At 38.3% G+C, this 19118-nt stretch overlaps 1 protein-coding gene across 6 annotated transcripts in view; it reads right to left on the bottom strand.

Moving 5' to 3' along the window:
- The window catches only part of LOC128686024 (TNF receptor-associated factor 6), a 103648-nt gene extending 84659 nt beyond the window's left edge, over nt 1–18989 (bottom strand). Inside the window, exons 1-3 of one of the 6 annotated variants that reach the window (XM_070084385.1) lie at nt 18682–18979; nt 7534–7635; nt 3478–3617 (exon numbers count right to left, since the gene is read on the bottom strand). In XM_070084385.1, coding sequence (XP_069940486.1) covers nt 3478–3617; nt 7534–7578 — 185 coding nt within the window. In that variant the 5' untranslated portion in view covers nt 7579–7635; nt 18682–18979. Of the gene's footprint in view, nt 1–3477; nt 3618–7533; nt 7636–18681 lie in introns of all 6 variants that reach the window. The other 5 variants (XM_070084404.1, XM_070084382.1, XM_070084395.1 and 2 more) reach the window with 5 other exon arrangements.
- Nucleotides 18990–19118: the final 129 nt, after the last annotated feature.

The following is a 19118-nucleotide window of genomic DNA, read 5'->3' on the forward strand; positions in this document are numbered from 1 at the left end:
CATTTTCATTAATCCATCCATGATATTTTTTTCAAAATTATATAATAAACACGATGCATAACATATAAATAAGATAAATACACCCCACAGTAGAATAAATAAACATAAATGTGATCTGTGGTAGCAGACGACTTCCACAAGTGGTGATAATAACAATAGTCACGGAGTCTCATTAAATGTCGTATATTACGGTAATACACATTTTCATTAATCCAGCCATGATATTTTTTTCAAAATTATATAATAAACACGATACATAACATAAAAAGATGATAAATACACCCCACAATAGAATAAATAAACATAAATATAAGATGTGGGAGCCTGGTTTGTTTACTCTGTGCCTGGCCTGTCACCTCTCATGTACTCATTCTTTCTCTCTCTCATTTATTCGTTTTATCTCATTTACTTAATCCTGACCCTACATTAAGACTACAAATATTTTAAGGTAAGTAATGAGTGAACTGTATATACATTTTATCGCTCTGGGATGCTTAAATATCATAGAATAGTATGTGTGGGTGGGGTGGCCTGGTGAAATAGCCTGGCTATTACAATACATACCACACTTGATTTCTTACAATAAATACTACTTGTCTCACCCTAGATTAAGACTATAAATATTTTAAGGTAAGTAATGAGTGCACTATGTGTGTATTGTACCTTTTTATTGTTTTTTGATGCCTGGTTCTATTGCTAACTTAATATATGTTAGTGTAAACTTGTTATCTAGTGTTTGTATGCATTTATAAGTGGAAAAAAAGGGTGTTCCACTTTACGGCGATTTCCGCTTTACGGCGGTAGCCTGGAACCTAACCCGCCGTATAAGTGGGGCCTTCCTGTATACAGTCAAGCACTTTCAAAAACTCTGAGCTCTCCAGGGATTATAATGTGCATACTGTATATATGGATTAGAATTCATTTACTAAGCATCTCTTTTAGTTTGTCAAAATAGTTTGTGGTATTTGTCAAATCTACTGAGTTAGTAGGAAATATATGTGTACAGAATAATCATTTGATTACCTGAATTGAAGCTAACATGACAGGGTGTTGTCCGGATACTCAAAATTCTGAATAACAAAATAATTTCAGCCCAAAAGTGTGTAGCATTACTACATCAATCAAATACAAAATATATTTGAGCATTCTCTTTTGATATCAGCATTACCTGGATTGATTTTTAACTTTCTGCTCATTCCCTTCTCAAAATGAACATACCAAAATGACCAAAAAATCAAGACACAAAAAATCAATACATTTGGAAAAATGAAGAAAACAAAAAGTAATGCTCATTATTAACTCTCCAAACTCTAAAGAAAATCCAAATGTCCTTGTATAAAAAAGTGAGGTACAATCAAACCTCATTACAAATTTCACAAAATAAATATAATTTCTTGCTCAATTTTCAGCAAAAAATGCAGACCCACTACACATGCATTAAATGAAATACACAGTACAGTGGACCCTCGGTTTTTAGCAGTAATCTGTTCCAAAAGGTCGGCCTAAATCCGAAAAGGCTGAAAACAAAAATAATATTTCCCATAAGAATTAATGTAAATACAGTTAATCCGTTCCAGACACCCAAAAATATTAACAAAAAATAAATTTTTTTAAAGATTAACTATAATTTTACATACACAAAACAATAAGAAATATATAGCACTAATTTTACTAATAAATGAACATTACATACCTTTATTGAAGACTCTTGTTGGCATATGGAAGAAGGCGAGGAGGGGAGAGGGAGTTGGGGTTATTGTTTGGAAGGGAAATCCCCCTCCATAAGGACTTCAGGTATCAAAGCCCTCTCTGGGGTTACTGCCCTTCTTTGTCTTTTACTACCACTAGGACCAGCTTGAGAATCACTGTACCCATGTTGCACAAAAAAAACTGTCCAGAGAGCTCTGTTTCTGGAGTTTCTCTAAGATTTGGTTGAAGTGGGACAAGGTTTTGTCACTGAACATGTTGCAGATATGGTTTGTTTGAGGTTGGTCATGGTGATATTTCTCCACAAAACTTTGCAACTCCCTCCACTTTGCACACATGTCCTTAATCACTGAAGAAGGCACATTCTTCCCTCTCTTGTCCTCCTCCTCTGAAGCAATTTCCTCAGCTGTGGTCTGTTGCTGTTGCAGATGAAGTCTTGCAGCTCTTCAGTGGTTAGCTCTTTCCTGTGGTCCTCCACCAACTCTTCCACATCCTGGCCACTCACATCCAACCCCATGGACTTCCCCAAAGCCACAATGCATTCCACAACAGGCAGAGGGTCGACAGGATCAGGGTCAGAGTCAGTGTGGCATTGTTTCTTGGCGAATGACCATCAACCCCATGAGTTCATACGATAAATTTCGTAATACACCTACCATCTGACTTATGACCGAGCATGATTCCGACTAACCAGTCATAAGTCAAAATGGACGTAAGTCGAACCTTACTACTGAATATCGGCATCACATTAAGTAATGATTTTATTTTATTGTTTTATTTTGGTATTTCATTTATTTTACTTTTTATGCTGTTAGTACTGTATTTGATACTGTAAGGTTTAGGAGAAACACTGTGTAAAACACAAACAGTTGTTTATTTCCCAGAACATTTGCATACAAAACATGGTCATGAGTCGAGCAGTCGTATGTCAAGCAGGTTATAAGTCGGATGGTAGGTGTAATCCATTGTTTTTTGTGCTTGCAACTGCTAAATAAGCCACCATGACACAAAAGAAAGCTCCTAGTGCCAGCCTTTTGGTAAAGAAGGCGAGAAACATGATAGAATTCAAGAAAGAACACACCAGCCAGGGTACTGCCCTACACACACGATTTAATTTGAGTGGGACTTGCGCATGAGTGACTAGAATCATCAAAGCTTATTGCCTGGGGAGCACTGAAAATTGGGTTGGGCAAATATTCTGTTAGTGGGATGGTTTGTGAAGGACCTGCCTAGTATGGACCAACAGGCCTGTTGCAGTGTTCCTGCTTTGTTCTTATGTACACCAGCTGAGGAAATTGCTTCAGAGGAGGAGGAAGAGAGAGAGAAGGTGTCGCCTTCTTCAAAGATTAAGGACATTTGTGCAAAGTGGAGTGAGATGCAAACATTTGTGGAGGAACATCACCCTAACCCTCTCCCTTCCTCCCGTCTTCCATACACTAACAAGAGTCTTCAATTAAGGTAAGTGTGATGTTATTATTGTTTTATACTTGATTTCTCATTCTTTTCTGTATGTAAATCTATATTTAATCTATAAAAAAATAACTTTTGTTAATATTTTTGAGTGGAACGGATTAATTAGATTTACATTATTTTTTATAGTGAAAATGGTTTCGAAATTCGCGAATTTTGATTTTCAGCAGACTCTCTGGAATGGATTAATGACGAAACTCGGGGATCCACTGTACCTAACAACTGCAGAAAAATCAACACTTTCTCAAATCATATAATAAATTGAAAATGAAACATGCCACATTTAGTGTGAGTTCCCACCTAATGCTGTTGAAGATACATTCTTTACAAAAGCGATGTCCACAAGTGGTCTGTACTGGAGACCTGAGTCCCAGCAGACATATGGCACACTCATACTTGGAATCAAGGGGAGGTACAAACTCATAGTCATAACCCTCCTGCTGCAATAATGTAAAAAAAATTTTTAGTAACTACCATAACTAAGAAAATAATGCAATAGTTTGATTATTAAAAAAATACTGTAGACACAAATTTTGTGAAAACTATGCATAAACTGCTGCGAGTTTTATCTAATTATCTGTCCTACATATTTGACACCAGAAAGGATGCACACTAGTGTGCAAATTGTGCTGAAAGAAAAAAGGCATAAAATTGCTTTTTTCCTTTCAGCCCATTATTTTCAAAACATTGTTTACATCAGCCTTCCTAATCACTGAAATACATACTTCTACATATGCATGCAATAGACATATAACATGTTACACAAAAAACATGAATATTCAGTATTAAAAATGCAGAAACAAATGGTTGAGAGATTAGTTTGCTTTCAAGCATACTGAAAGAAAAAAAAAATCACAATTTTCACACTGCTTAACAACTGTGTGGGAGAATGTGGTGAACTTAAAACACAGTGATACATGTCCAACAAAACAGACCATGGTTGCAGCATGAGATGCTTCAATATTTCATACTGAATCCCATCCGCCTCTGGAGTGGCAGACTGTTTCCAACTGGGCAAAGGTTGTTTCCCTTATGGTAAGCAGTGCATTATAGGCCTCCCAAGACACACTCACTGCCTGAACAGTTGATGCAATGGATGAGACAATAGTCACCTGCTTTCTGCATTAAGGAAGAAGAGAACTATTCCTGACTTTAAAACAATTTTATAATGAATATGCAGTTTCCATAGCTGCTATCTCAAATAATGTTTAACCCTTTGACTGTTGCCAGCCCCTTTCTGAAACTGTCATTCTATGTTGAAAAATTTAAAAAAAAAAAAAAAAAAAAAAATTAATTTTTCTTAGGAAATGATAGAGAATCCTTTCCCAATGGTAATGACACCAAAAGTACAAAATTATGGTCGAAAACTCACGGAATTATGCTCCCGTGAAGTTAGCGGTCTCGGTGACATATACGCATCGACAATTTCGCCAACTTTGAGCCCCATTTTTGGCCAATTGCGTTGTTCCAGTTGACCAAACTCATAGCAATTTCTTTAGAAATTATTTTTTTCTATCAACTGGGTACAAGAAACCGCTCATTTACCAATTTGAACTACCCAATAAAGTGGTCAGAATTTGGCAATTTGGCCAATTTCATGCAAATTAAAAAGGATGCCAATATCAAAATAGGGTCCAGAATAAACAATGTAGACATTCTTGGCACTAAATAACAGCCTTTGTTCATTAGTCACGTCTCTAGGCCCCTCTTATATTACTATTGCTTTCTATTTTGATTTTTTATTCACACAAAAAATAGAAGATTTACTGTTATGCAGACTACTGCATTATTGTAAAAATGGTACAAATAATATCAGTGCACTAGTGAAAGAATATTAGGCTCCCCAGTTGACATGTATTGGACATGTGGTGTGATTTGCTTACTCTTGAACATTGGTAAAAATCGAACATTTCCACTACTTTGAGCTCAATTTCAAGGTCATTTCCATTGTGAAACTAATCAAAATCACCTCTATTTCTGTAATATGTTTTCCATTTTATGACATGAGACCATGAAAACAAGAATACAACAATAAATACTATACGAAAATATACCTCAAAGTCAGCATTTTAATCCAAAAAACGGTCGGAGTTTTTTTTTCCTCACTATGCACTGCGTGCTACAGGATTTTTTTATATGATGCACACTGACCACACAGACCCATTCTCTCACATGTGGGCCTACCATCTTTCTCCTGCTTGATTTGAAGCTGCTAGAATTATTGAGTATACAGTGGACCCCCGGTTAACGATATTTTTTCACTCCAGAAGTATGTTCAGGTGCCAGTACTGACCGAATTTGTTCCCATAAGAAATATTGTGAAGTAGATTAGTCCATTTCAGACCCCCAAACATACACGTACAAACGCACTTACATAAATACACTTACATAATTGGTCGCATTCGGAGGTAATCGTTATGCGGGGGTCCACTGTATATATGTCCGAAACACTGGCTCATAAGACGTATACAGTGGAACCTCAAAAATCAAACTTAATCCGTTCCAGGAGCTAGTTCTAAATTCGAAAAGTCTGAAATTCGAAGCAATATTTCCCATAAGAAATAATGGAAATACAACTAATCCGATCCAGAAACCCAAAAATATTCACACAAAAAATACATTTTATAGAGATTAATTACAGTTTTACATACAACAAATACTATAGTTTTTAACTGAAGATTGGTGATGGCATCTGGAAGATAGGGAGGAGGAGAGAGGGAGTTGGGGTTAGTGTTTGGAAGGAGAATCCCCCTCCATGAGGACTTCAGGTAAAGCCCTCTCTGGGGTTACTTCCCTTCTCTGTCTTTTAATGCCACTAGGAACAGCTTGAGTCACTGGACCCCTGTCTCACAAAATAACTGTCCACAGTCCTCTGTTTCTGGCAGCTCTTTAACATTTCCCTAAAATGGGACATGGTTCTGTCACTGAACTTGTTGCAAAGATGGCTTGTTTCAGCTTGCTCAGGGTGGTACTTCTGCACAAACATTTGGACATCATTCCACTTGGCACAAATCTCCTTAATCTTTGAAGAAGGCACCTCATCCACTCCCCATATTAACACCTTTCGCAACATCAGCTTCCTTGATTTGTTCTTTCTTTGACAGGATAGAACCAATGGTTGACTTGCTTTTCCCATACATCCTGACAAGCTCAACAAGTCTCACACCACTCTCATACTTCTGTATTATTTCCTTCTTCACATCTATGCTGTTTCTCACTTTCTTTACCACAGGGGTACCACTAGCAAGTTTCTTTGGGCCCATGGCAGCTTATTTCACAGTCACACAAGCACTAAACACAACGAAATAATCGTAAAATGAGTGAATGAGAGCACAGGTTAGTGTTCACTCAAGCATAAACAAAGCTAGACTGCTCACGGCGCCTGCGCGGGGACACGGACAGAGCGGGCGGCAGACAGGTCCTGTACCCGGCGGTCCGAAAATAGGGGCGCGTTCGATAATAGGGACACAGTTTGTCCGAAAAAATGGTCCTATTTCTGAAACGTTCGATATGTGATACGTTCGATTTTTGAGGTTCCACTGTATATACGACCAAAACAGTCAAAGGGTTAAATCTGTAGCTCCTACATCAAACAGCTTCAAGAGTTAATACTGTACCATATGTATTTTCAACTGAACCACTGATAACCTGTGGCATGAAAGCTACATATAACTCACACTTTTGTGTTTGTGTGGGGGGTGGGAGATGCAGAGTACTTAAACAGTGCAATGTAAGAAAGATACGTGCTGCCACAAGTAATGTACAGCATATATTGCACTGTTTATATACTGTATAATTAAAATAGTGAAAGAACCACATATAATTCAAAAGCCATAGCTTGCCAACACTTGACCATCCTACCTGCTGCCACTCATTCTTCAGTACTGTATACATTATACTGTAATTATGAAGTTCCCACTCCTAACCCTATATGATACTGTATTTAAATGTTCTTCATCATATGAATGTTTAATATTCAAAAGAAGACAACTACTACAAGGATTAGGGAGTATCTTTTATTTGTTTGATACAGTAGCATCCAAAATTTGGTAGATCTGTAAAGTTCTTGACCTTGATATCTGGTTTAACAGGGTTATACTGTACTGTATATCGAATTTTATCTTCTACTTTATCTCATTTTTTGTTAGCTTAATTACATTTTCAATGCTTATAAAGTCACAAAAATTTACTAAAAAATTCACAATTAAGCTTCAAATTCATTAAATCTCACAAAGTATATTATATTTTTTTCCTTGCATAGTAATGCTGTACATATTGTATATGCATAGTACAAAATTTCACAAAACTGGAAAAAATAATATTTTGAAGAAAATTCAATCTGTCAGTCAGACTTACTCTAGAAATGATGGTCATGGAATCAGTCTCTCCACACTCCATCATTCATACCTTGGCTAGATGCAGCACAAGGGATGACTGTCTTGATCTAGCACCGATTCTCTGAAATATATCACAACTCAATGTCCTGTGGCACAAATAGTGATACATATATATAAATATATATATACTGGTCACAGACTGGGCCACAGGGGCATTGATCCCCGAAACCCTCTCCAGGTACACTTCAGGTATACAAAATGGCTCAAGTATTAACTCGTTAAAAAAAAAAAAAAAACTGGGACCTGTAGTGTGCTGGATTAGTGAGTTTGCCAGATTACAGAGTTAGAATACATTACAGGTTAGAATACATTTAATTAACCTATCAATAGAGACTCTTTCTGCTACATCTTCCTCATTTTCACCACTGCTTTCTCCTCTACTGGTTTGTTGCTGTGGATTTACAACTATCTGCACAATTTCTGAGTCAGTATAATGATGAAATTTGAGTCAGTAAAACAATATGAGTCAGTATAATGACGAAACTTGAAATTATGCTAGCCGAAATCAGTGTCGGATTACTGATGGAACCGGATAACTGACTGTCGGATTAGTGATGGTCAACCTGTACAGTACTGGCATATAAAATTAACCTATCAACATGCACATATTCTCTTTAGTTGAGGGAAAGTTTGGTCATGGGCTGCCTATCCCCAATATGGGTATACATCATATTAGTATAATGGACCCTCGGGTAACGATGACATTGGCTAGCAATAAAATCAGCTAACGATGCGTTTTAGCGTAAAAATATTGGCTCGGCCAACGATGAAAAACCCGGTTAAGGACAATCGTCCTGAATGCATCCGCCTGTCCATCTGGCCTGAGCACTCCTCAGCTGCCCTGCCTTCAGCTAGTGTGCCATTGTTAACAAGCCACTGTGGACAGTTCCATGCATACACTGGATACATTTTGTATTATTCCATTGTTTTTAGTGCTTGTAACTGCTAAATAAGCCACCATGGGCCCCAAGAAAGCTTCTAGTGCCAACCCTGTGGTAAAAAGGGTGAGGTGTACAATCGAACTGAATAAAGAGATAATCACAAAGTATGAAAGTGCAGTGCGTGGCTCCGAGCTGGCCTGGATGTACAACAAACCCCAATCAATTATCACTACTATCTTGGCCAACAGAAAGGCAATCAAGGAAGCTGTTGTTGCAAAAGGTGCAAGTATGCTTACAAAACAGAGATCGCAAATACTCGAAGATGTGGAGAGACTTATCGGTGTGGATCAATGACAAACAATTATCAGGAGATAGCATTTCACAGTCAATCATATGTGAAAAGGAAAGGCAGTTGCATGATGATTTAATTAAAAAAATGCCTGGAACTAGTGGTGATGTTAGTGAATTTAAGGCCAGCAAAGATTGGTTTGAGAGATTTAAGAATCATAGTGGCATACACAGTGTGATAAGGCATGGTGAGGCTGCCAGTTGTGACCAAAAAGCGGCTAAAAAAATATGTACAGGAATTCAAGGAGTACATAGACACTGAAAAATCAAAACCCCAACAAGTGTTTGTGACAAAACAGGCCTGTTTTGGAGGAAAATGCCAAACAGGACCTACATTACACAGGAGGAAAAATTACTGCCAGGACACAAGCCTACGAGAGACAGGCTAGCTCTAATGTTTTGTAGTAATGCTAGTGAGGATTGCAAAGTGAAGCCTCTACTCAAGTATCACTCTGAAACTCTCAGTGTTTTCAAGAAAAACAGTGTCATCAAGGCTAATTTGTATGTGATGTGGAAGGCAAACAGTAAGGCATGGGTCTAGAGGGTCATTTTCCATGATTGGTTCTATCATGTGTTTGGCCCCATTGTGAAAAATTACCTCCTGGAAAATAAATTGGACCTCAAGTGCCTCCTGGTATTAGACAATGCTCCTGCTCATCCTCCAGACTTGCCAGAGTGAATTGCATGAGAGTTGAGCTTCATCTAAGTGAAGTTATTACCTCCTAATACCACTCCTCTCCTCCAGCCCATGGACCAGCAGGTCATTTCAAATTTCAAAAAACTGTACACCAAAGCAGTGTTTCAAAAGTGCTTTGAAGTGGCCTCAGACACTGAATTGACCCTAAGAGAGTTTTGGAAAGATCACTTTAGTATCCTCAGTTGCATAAACTTTATAGGTAAGGCTTGGGAGGGAGTGACTTGCAGGACTTTGAACTCTGCTTGGAGGAAATTGTGGCCACAATGTGTACAAGAGAGGGATTTTGATGGGTTTGGGGCTAACCCTGAGGAGCCTATACCAGCTGTGGAATCTATTGTGTCATTGGGGAAGTCCATGGGGTTGGAGGTTAGTGGGGAGGATTTGGAAGAGTTGATAGAGGATGACGATGAAGAACTAACCACTGATGAGCTGCAAGACCATCTGCAACAGCAAGAGACCACAACTGAGGAAATTGCTTCAGAGGAGGGGAGAGAGAGATGGAGGGAGTTGCCTTCTTAAACGATTAAGAACATTTGTACAATGTGGACAAAGGTGCAAGCCTTTATGGAAGATCATCACCCTGACACAGCTATTGCAAGCCGTGCTAGTGACTTTTACAATGACAATGACAGAGCTCTATGGACAGATTTTTGGTGCGACAGAGGTCCAGTAACTGTCAAGTTGTTCCCAGTGGCATTAAAAAAAAGAAGGGAAGTAACCCCGGAAAAGGACTTGCTACCTAAAGTCCTTATGGAAGGGGATTCCACTTTCAAAGAATAATACACCTCAATCATGTTCCCTCCCATCATCACTCATCAATAAGTCTTCAATAAAGGTAAGTGTCATTTATTCTTCATATAGTATTTATTCTGCATGTAGTACGTATTTATTCTTCATGTATCATTGTTGTTTTCTGTGTAGGAAATTGTATATTTCATGTGAAAAAAAAAATACTTTTCAATGTCTGGAACGGATAACTGGATTACCATTATTTCTTATGGGGAAAATTAAATCGGCTAACGATAAAATCGGTTAAGGACAAGCTCTCTGGAATGGATTAAAATCGTTACCTGAGGGTCCACTGTACATATATCACATTACAAGTCCCCCAAAATATATAAAATAACAGCAAACTGGATAGTTTCAAACAAGACTACCATATATGGTATACAACAGATACAGGCAGGCACCGCTTTTACAGCAAGTTAGGTTCTGGGCTACTGCTGTAAAGCAAAAATCACTGTAAAATGGAACACAGCCTTTTTTCACTGTCTAGTGCACATAAAAGCCTGATAACACGTTTATACCATTATATATTAACCCTTTGACTGTTTCAGCAGTATATGTATACATGTCTTACGAGCCAGTGTTTCGGACGTACACCTACCATCCGACTTACGACCGAGTTCGGTTCCGAGAAACTGATCGTAAGTCGAACTTTACTACTGAATATCAACAAAACATTTTTGTAATGACTTTATTTTATTGTTTTATTTTGGTATTTCATGTTTTACTTTACTTTTTATGTTGTTAGTACTGTATTTTATACTGTAAGGTTTAGGATAAACACTGTGTACAACACAAATAGTTGTTTATTTCCCAGAAATTTGGCATAAAAAACACGGTCATAAGTCGAGTGGTCATAAGTCGAGCAGGTCGTAAGTCGGATGGTAGGTGTATATATACTCAATAATTCTAGAGGCTTCAAATCAAGCAGGAGAAAGCTGGTAAGCCCACATGTAAAAGAATGGGTCTGTGTGGTCAGTGTGCACCACATAAAAAAAATCCTGCAGCATGCATTGCACGAGAAAAAAACTCCGACCGTGTTTTTGGATTAAAACGCCGACTTTGAGGTGTATTTTCCTATAGTATTTATGGTTGTATTCTCATTTTCTTGGTCTCATTTGATAGAATGGAAAACATTTTACAGAAATTGAGACGATTTTGATTAGTTTCACAATGAAAACGACCTTGAAATTGAGCTCAAAATAGCAGAAATCTTCGATTTTTACCAACGTTCAAGAGTAAGCAAATCACACCACATGTCCAATACACGTCAATTGGGAGTCTAATATTCTTTCACTAGTGCACTGATATTATTTATACCATTTTTACAATAATGCAGTAGTCTGCTTAACAGTAAATCTTCTATTTTTTGTGTGAATAAAAAATCAAAATAAAAAGCATCTTTTTTAACCCTTTCAGGGTTTCGGCCATACTAGTACGGCTTACGCACCAGGGTTTTTGACGTACTAGTACGCCTAAATTCTAGCGCCCTCAAATCTAGTGAGAGAAAGCTGGTAGGCCTACATATGAAAGAATGGGTCTATGCGGTCAGTGTGCACAGTATAAAAAAAATCCTGCAGCACACAGTGCATAATGAGAAAAAAAAACTTTGACCGTGTTTTTGCATTAAAACAGCGACTTTGCACTGTATTTTCGTATGGTATTTATTGTTGTATTCTAGTTTTCCTGATCTCATTTTATAGAATGGAAAACATATTACAGAAATAGAGGTGATTTTGATTAGTTTCACAATGAAAAGTACCTTGAAATTGAGCTCAAAGTAGCAGAAATGTTCGATTTTTACCAAAGTTCAAAAGTTAATAAATCATGCTAAGCATCCAATACACGTCAACTAGTGAGTCTAATATTCTTTCACAAGTGCCTGGAGTTTACCTGGAGAGAGTTCCGGGGGTCAACGCCCCCGCGGCCTGGTCTGTGACCAGGCCTCCTGGTGGATCAGAGCCTGATCAACCAGGCTGTTACTGCTGGCTGCACGCAAACCAACGTATGAGCCACAGCCCGGCTGGTCAGGTACCGACTTTAGGTGCTTGTCCAGTGCCAGCTTGAAGACTGCCAGAGGTCTATTGGTAATCCCCCTTATGTATGCTGGGAGGCAGTTGAACAGTCTTGGGCCCCTGACACTTATTGTATGGTCTCTTAACGTGCTAGTGACACCCCTGCTTTTCATTGGGGGGATGTTGCATCGTCTGCCAAGTCTTTTGCTTTCGTTGTGAGTGATTTTCGTGTGCAAGTTCGGTACTAGTCCCTCTAGGATTTTCCAGGTGTATATAATCATGTACCTCTCCCGCCTGCGTTCCAGGGAATACAGGTTCAGGAACTTCAAGCGCTCCCAGTAATTGAGGTGTTTTATCTCTGTTATGTGTGCCGTGAAGGTTCTTTGTACATTTTCTAGGTCAGCAATTTCACCTGCCTTGAAAGGTGCTGTTAGTGTGCAGCAATATTCCAGCCTAGATAGAACAAGTGACCTGAAGAGTGTCATCATGGGCTTGGCATCCCTAGTTTTGAAGGTTCTCATTATCCATCCTGTCATTTTTCTAGCAGCTGCGATATTATTTATACCATTTCTACACTAATGCAGTAGTCTGCATAACAGTAAATCTTCTATTTTTTGTGAGAATAAAAATTCAAAGTGGAAAGCAAAAGAATGTAAGAGGGGCTTGGGGACGTGACTAATGAACAGAGGAAATGTTATTTTAGTGCCAGGAATGTCTTTCTTGTTTATTCTGGACCCTATCTGGAAATTGGCATCTTTTGAAATTTGTGTGAAATTGGCAAAACTGCTAAATTCTGACCACTGTATTGGATAGTTGAAATCGGTAAATGGGTGGTCTCTTGTACTCATTCGATAGACAAAATGGAGTTCTAGCGAAATAGTTATGCTTTTTGTCAACTAGTATACTGGAATTGGCCGAAAATAGGGCTCAAAGTCTGCAAAATCGCCGATGCGTAAACATTGTCGAGACCACTAACTTCGCGAGAGCATAATTCCGTAAGTTTTCCATCAAATTTCATACTTTTGGTGTCATTATGATCGGGAAAAGATTCTCTACCTTTTCATAAGAAAAAATATGTAATTTTTTTTTTTTGGGGGGGGTGGGGAAATTTGGCGACCCTGAGAACAAGTCTCAGAGAGGGCCTGGCGACCCTGAAGGGGTTAATTTGCGTGAAATTGGCCAAATTGCCAAATTCTGACCACTTTATTGGGTAGTTAAAATCAGTAAATGGGCGGTTTCTTGTACTCTATTGATAGAAAAAATGGAGTTCTAAAGAAATAGCTATGAGTTTGGTCAATTGGAACAATGGAATTGGCTGAAAATAGGGCTCAAAGTCGGCAAAATTGCCGATGCGTATACATCGCCGAGATCACTAACTTCACAGGAGCGTAATTCCGTACATTTTCGACCAAATTTCGTACTTTTGGTGTCATTACCATTGGGAAAAGATTCTCTATCATTTCATGAGAAAAAATCATTTTTTTTTCCAAAAATTTTTCGACACCAGGAGACACTTCAGGATTTCGGGTTGTGACAGTCAAAGGGTTAAGTGAACAATAGAGCTAGGTATAAAAAATGCATACAATATATGCATTACTTACCTTAAAATATTTTCATCCTTAGCTTATAGTGAGTAGTGAATATATTTATGGTAGGAAGTCTGAATAAATGAAGAATGTGTATTACTGAAAATCTCTACATTAGCGAAACGCTGTAAAGTGAGGTCTGCCTGTACCAGCATCCAAAATAAACTTCAGAACTGTAAAAAGTAAATGACATTTATTAATAGAAGAATGCCAGTTGTCTTACTAAATATCCCAAGTCATTGACAGGTCAGGGAAAGTCACATATATTTTCCTATTTGTGAAAAGGTCTCCCATACTTAAATTTAGTAAAATTATAAATAAGCATTATTATAATAATTATAACTAAGTGCCATACCCAAATTCAATCATATAGTGGTACCTTGTATGCCGAGGTACCACTATACAGTATGATCAAAGTTGATGTGATGAAACACCTCAATTACTGGGAATGCCTGTACTCCCTAGAATGCAGGTGGGAGAGATACATGATTATATACACTTGGAAAATCCTAGAGGGATTAGTACCAAACTTGCACATGAAAATCACTCCCTATGAAAGCAAAAGACTTGGCAGATGATGCAACAGCCCCCCAATGAAAAGCAGGGGTGCCACTAGCACAATAAGAGACAACACAATAAATGTCAGGGGCCCAAGACTGTTCAACTGCCTCCCAGCATACATAAGGGGGGATTACCAATAGACCCCCTGGCTGTCTTCAAGTAGGCACTGGACAGGCACCTAAAGTCATTACCTGACCAGCCAGGCTGTAGTTTGTAAGTCAGGTTGCATGTGACCAACAGTAACAGCTTGGTTGATCGGGCCCTGATCCACCATGAGGCTTGGTCACAGACCAGGCCGTGGGGGCATTGACTCCAAGAACCCTCACCAGGTATACTCCAGGCAAAATAATGCTGTTGCTAACAAAAAGTCAAAGAGAGTGTTTGTTTCAAAGGTGGGGTCGTCAGCGAGGAGGGAATCAACCAGCATTAACATAACTTAAATTATGATAAACCTAAATCATGGTGTTGGATAATTCATGATTATATTTTAACAAGTCACCAAATCTGCCTGATGTTGGTGATCTTAACCCTTTCAGGGTCCGTCCCGTAGATCTACGGCTTTATGGTGAGTGTCCAAACCGTAGATCTACGCCATGAGCTCAGCTCACTCTGATAAACTGTGAGTGGTACATTTGGGCCTAGATATGAGAGAATACATCTATGTGGTATGTGTGCACCACATAAAACAGATCCTGCAGCACACTGTGTATAATGAGAGAAAAAAAATGAAATCATGATTTTTCGATTAAAACAGCAACTTTGCAGTGTTTTTTCGTATGTTTTTTATAGTTGTATTTGCGATTTCTTGGTCTCATTTGATAGAATGGAAGACATATTACAGAAATAGAGATGATTTTGATTGGTTTTAGCACTGGAAATGGCTTGAAACTGAGCTCAAAGTAGCGGAAATGTTAAATTTTTGCCGATATTCAAGAGTAAACAAACGACCTCACACATCTAATACACGTCAGCTGGTGGGTCTAATATACATTCACAAATATGGTGATGATATTTATACAATTATTACAGTATTGAATAACAGTAAATCTTCTATTTTTTGGTGTGAATAAAAATTCATTATGTGAATAAAAAATCAAAATGGAATTTATTTGTAAAGCCTCAAAACATAAGTAATGAACAGAGGAAATGTTAGTTTAGTGCCAGGAATGCCTACATTGTTTATTCTGGACCCTATTTTGAAATTGGAATACTTTGAACTTTGTGTTAAATTGGCCAAATTAACAATTTCCGATCACTTTATTTTGTAGTTGAAACAGTTGACTTGGCGATTTCTTGTGCTCAATCGATAGAATAGAAGTAATACTAGTGAAATAGCTAAGAATTTGGTTGATTGGAATAAGGTAATTGGCCTAAAATGGGAGTCAAAGTCGGCAAAATCGCTGATTCGTAAATATCGCTGACACATCAAAATTCGCGAGAGCATAATTTCGTCAATTTTCCACCAAATTTCGTACTTTTTGTTTTATTACCTTCACAAAAAGATTCTCTACGATTTCATAAGAAAAAATAACAAATTTTTTTTTTGAAAATTCTTGGACACTGGTGCGTGACTCCAGATTTGGGCCTTGGACCCTGAAAGGGTTAAAACTCTAACTTTGACTTTGCCAGATAAGATAAGAGATAAGATTTTGTTCGGATTTTTACCCCGGAGGGTTAGCCACCCAGGATAACCCAAGAAAGTCAGTGTGTCATCGAGGACTGTCTAACTTATTTCCATTGGGGTCCTTAATCTTGTCCCCCAGGATGCGACCCACACCAGTCGACTAACACCCAGGTACCTATTTGCTGCTAGGTGAACAGGATAACAGGTGTAAGGAAAAGTGTCGAAATGTTTCCACCCGCCGGGAATCAAACCCGGGCCCTCTGTGTGTGAAGCGGGAGCTTTAGCCACCAGGCCACTGGGCCACCGGCTAATTTTCTGAGTACATAAATGTAATCCTATTAATTCTGGGAGAGTATAGGTTAAAATTTCTACAAATTTTTACAGTATATTCATGGAAAGCTCTAAACTTGTACCTTTGTTATCGCACAGCAAAGGGTAAAAAGAGATGGAGGGGGAGAGTGGAGGTGTTGGGGCTAGAACACTAACTGAAAATATGGTTACAGTTGATAAAGCAAGCCAATGTCAGAAAAATCAAGATTTCTGCAGTAAATGTGGCACTGTCAGAGAGGAGGGAAGACAAAGGAAGCCCATAAGGGTGCTGGAAAAGGTTTCAAATTTACACACAAAATGGGACAAAGAAGCAATGTATAAACCCACTGTAAGCTATCAATTCTGAAACAAACCTATCCATACCTTATTAATTTAACTTAACCATACTTAACAAATAAAAAAAACCTATGCCACCCATGTCTAATCTTTGTTACAATCATATAGGTGGCTCATGGTTCAAGCATTAATGCTTCAGACTTTTACCTGAATTATCCAAGAGTAGTTCTTGCACAAGTTAGTAGGTATTTATTAAGGCCTCATACCTAATTTTAAATTTTTACAATATTTTTTATACGTATTAGCAAATTATGTTTCCTTACACCTACTGCCCCTGTTTGCCTAGTTGTAACTAGGTGTTAGAAGACTTTTGTGGGTGGCATCCCAGGAAAGAGAACCAAAGTACAGTGGTGGCCCTGTGGCCTGGCTAGCAAAGTTCTCAATTCACACACCGAGAGCCTGAGTTAAATTCCCGGCGGGGTAGAAACATTTCGATGTGTTTCCTTACACCTATTGTCCAGTTCACCTAGCAGCAAGTAGATACCTGGGTGTTAGTTGACTGGTGTGGGTCGCATCCTGGGGGACAAGACTGTGGACCCCAATGAAAATAAGACAGACAGTCCCCGATGACACACTGCCTTTCTTGGGTTATTCTGGGTGGCTAACCCTTTGGTGTTAAAAATCCAAACAAAATCTTATCTTCACTGAAAATATGACAAACATTGTGGATTTATTGGGATATTCTGATTTACAAATCCTCCTGATTAATAATCAGAATCATACAGTGCCTGGGGATGGAAGGTAATCAGGTTTGATCCAAGGAAGAGGAAGATAGCCCTAATTCTATGGATTAAGAGTCCTCACTAGAATCTGGAGATGGATACCTAGCCTATGCTTAACTAATCTAATTCAACCTATCCATATGTATTTAACTCTAACTCATCTATGCAAACTGAACCTATTCACCTCTAACCTATACATAATCAAGTATTAAGTTATGTAACCTGTTATTATACTCATGATGAAGACCTAAATCTGTAAAACTTAATATATTCATACGTAATCCCATCTAATTTACCCATATGAAATCATGGATTGTGGCTCTAAGTGGTAGGACCATCAGCTCACAACCAAAGGACTTGGGTATGACTTCACGGGACGAATGGAAACATTAGGGATGTTCTTTTGCACCTACTAATGTTTGCCTAACAGTAAGTAGGTACCTTAGGTATCAGCTGACTTGTGGGTGGCATCCTACAGAAGAGGACAAAAAGATCCAAACAGAAATAAAGTCAGCGGCTTTACTGAGCTATACTTGGTTACTAACTCTCTGGGGTCAATAACTTGAATAAATTATTATTACAATCAAAACTAACCACTAAACTCAATATGAACAATATTTTTCATCCAGTAGCTATAAGTTTTGCATGAAAAGTCTATATAATCAGGGGACTTTCCATAAAGTATATCAACAGTCTACTAATTCTATATCAGTTGTATAATGTACTTTTTTGAAGTTATTATTATTATTATTAGGTCCACACTAGGTATATAATTATTATAATCATGGGGGAGCGCTAAACCCGTAGGATTATACAGCGCACGTTGGGGGGAGGGATATAAGGTATTCAGAATCAATTCAGGGAACTGAAGCACAGCTCCAATTCCCTAAATCAAGAGCCCCTCACCAGCATCAAGGAACCTCCCTTGAGGGGACCCCCAGGGTACATAACTGGTCAATTCACTAGAGATGAGAGAACAGGACAAAACATTTTGAAACAAGGAAATCTGTGTCATAATTCTGTTCAGGATTTAAGTTATTTATAAACAATAATACAAGACTGCATCAAGATCTCTCCAGGTTCAGTACCTGAGGACAGGTACTGAACCTGGGGTGAGGGGGTGAAGGGTAATATATACAATATATTCTCTTCCTGTCAAACAATAGATCAATGTAGTGAACATAATGAGGCAACAGGTTAACTATGACAACGGTGAATCACCTGTTGAGCTTCCAGCAGCTACAGCAGCTTCTTCCTCACAAATTCCCTCTCCATGACTCACTGTTCACCTCAGCTCCCTCCTCCTTCCCTCTCTCTTCAGCTTGACCTTGAAGTTCAATAGATTCTATTTGCCAACCTTGTTGACTCCCAATTAACAGTAAAATGGCGTAACGGTAAGGTGGTGTATATTTACCCCTTAAGTTAGAACACAGGTTCCAGGAAACACTTTCCAGGAAAACATTTGCCAGAGTGAACCTAATATTGTGCTAAGTAGATTTAATAAGTACATTGTAAAGAGCATGTAATGCATGAAATGGTTCGATGACTTCATTACATCTGAAATTTTGATTCCACTCACGCTTTATAATTAAAAACTATAGTTTACCTGGAGTTTACCTGGTAGATAATATAAAATAAAATATAAAGGGGTTTACCCA

The sequence above is a fragment of the Cherax quadricarinatus genome, chromosome 1 (genome assembly GCF_038502225.1).
Source record: "Cherax quadricarinatus isolate ZL_2023a chromosome 1, ASM3850222v1, whole genome shotgun sequence".
Taxonomy (NCBI): domain Eukaryota; kingdom Metazoa; phylum Arthropoda; class Malacostraca; order Decapoda; family Parastacidae; genus Cherax; species Cherax quadricarinatus.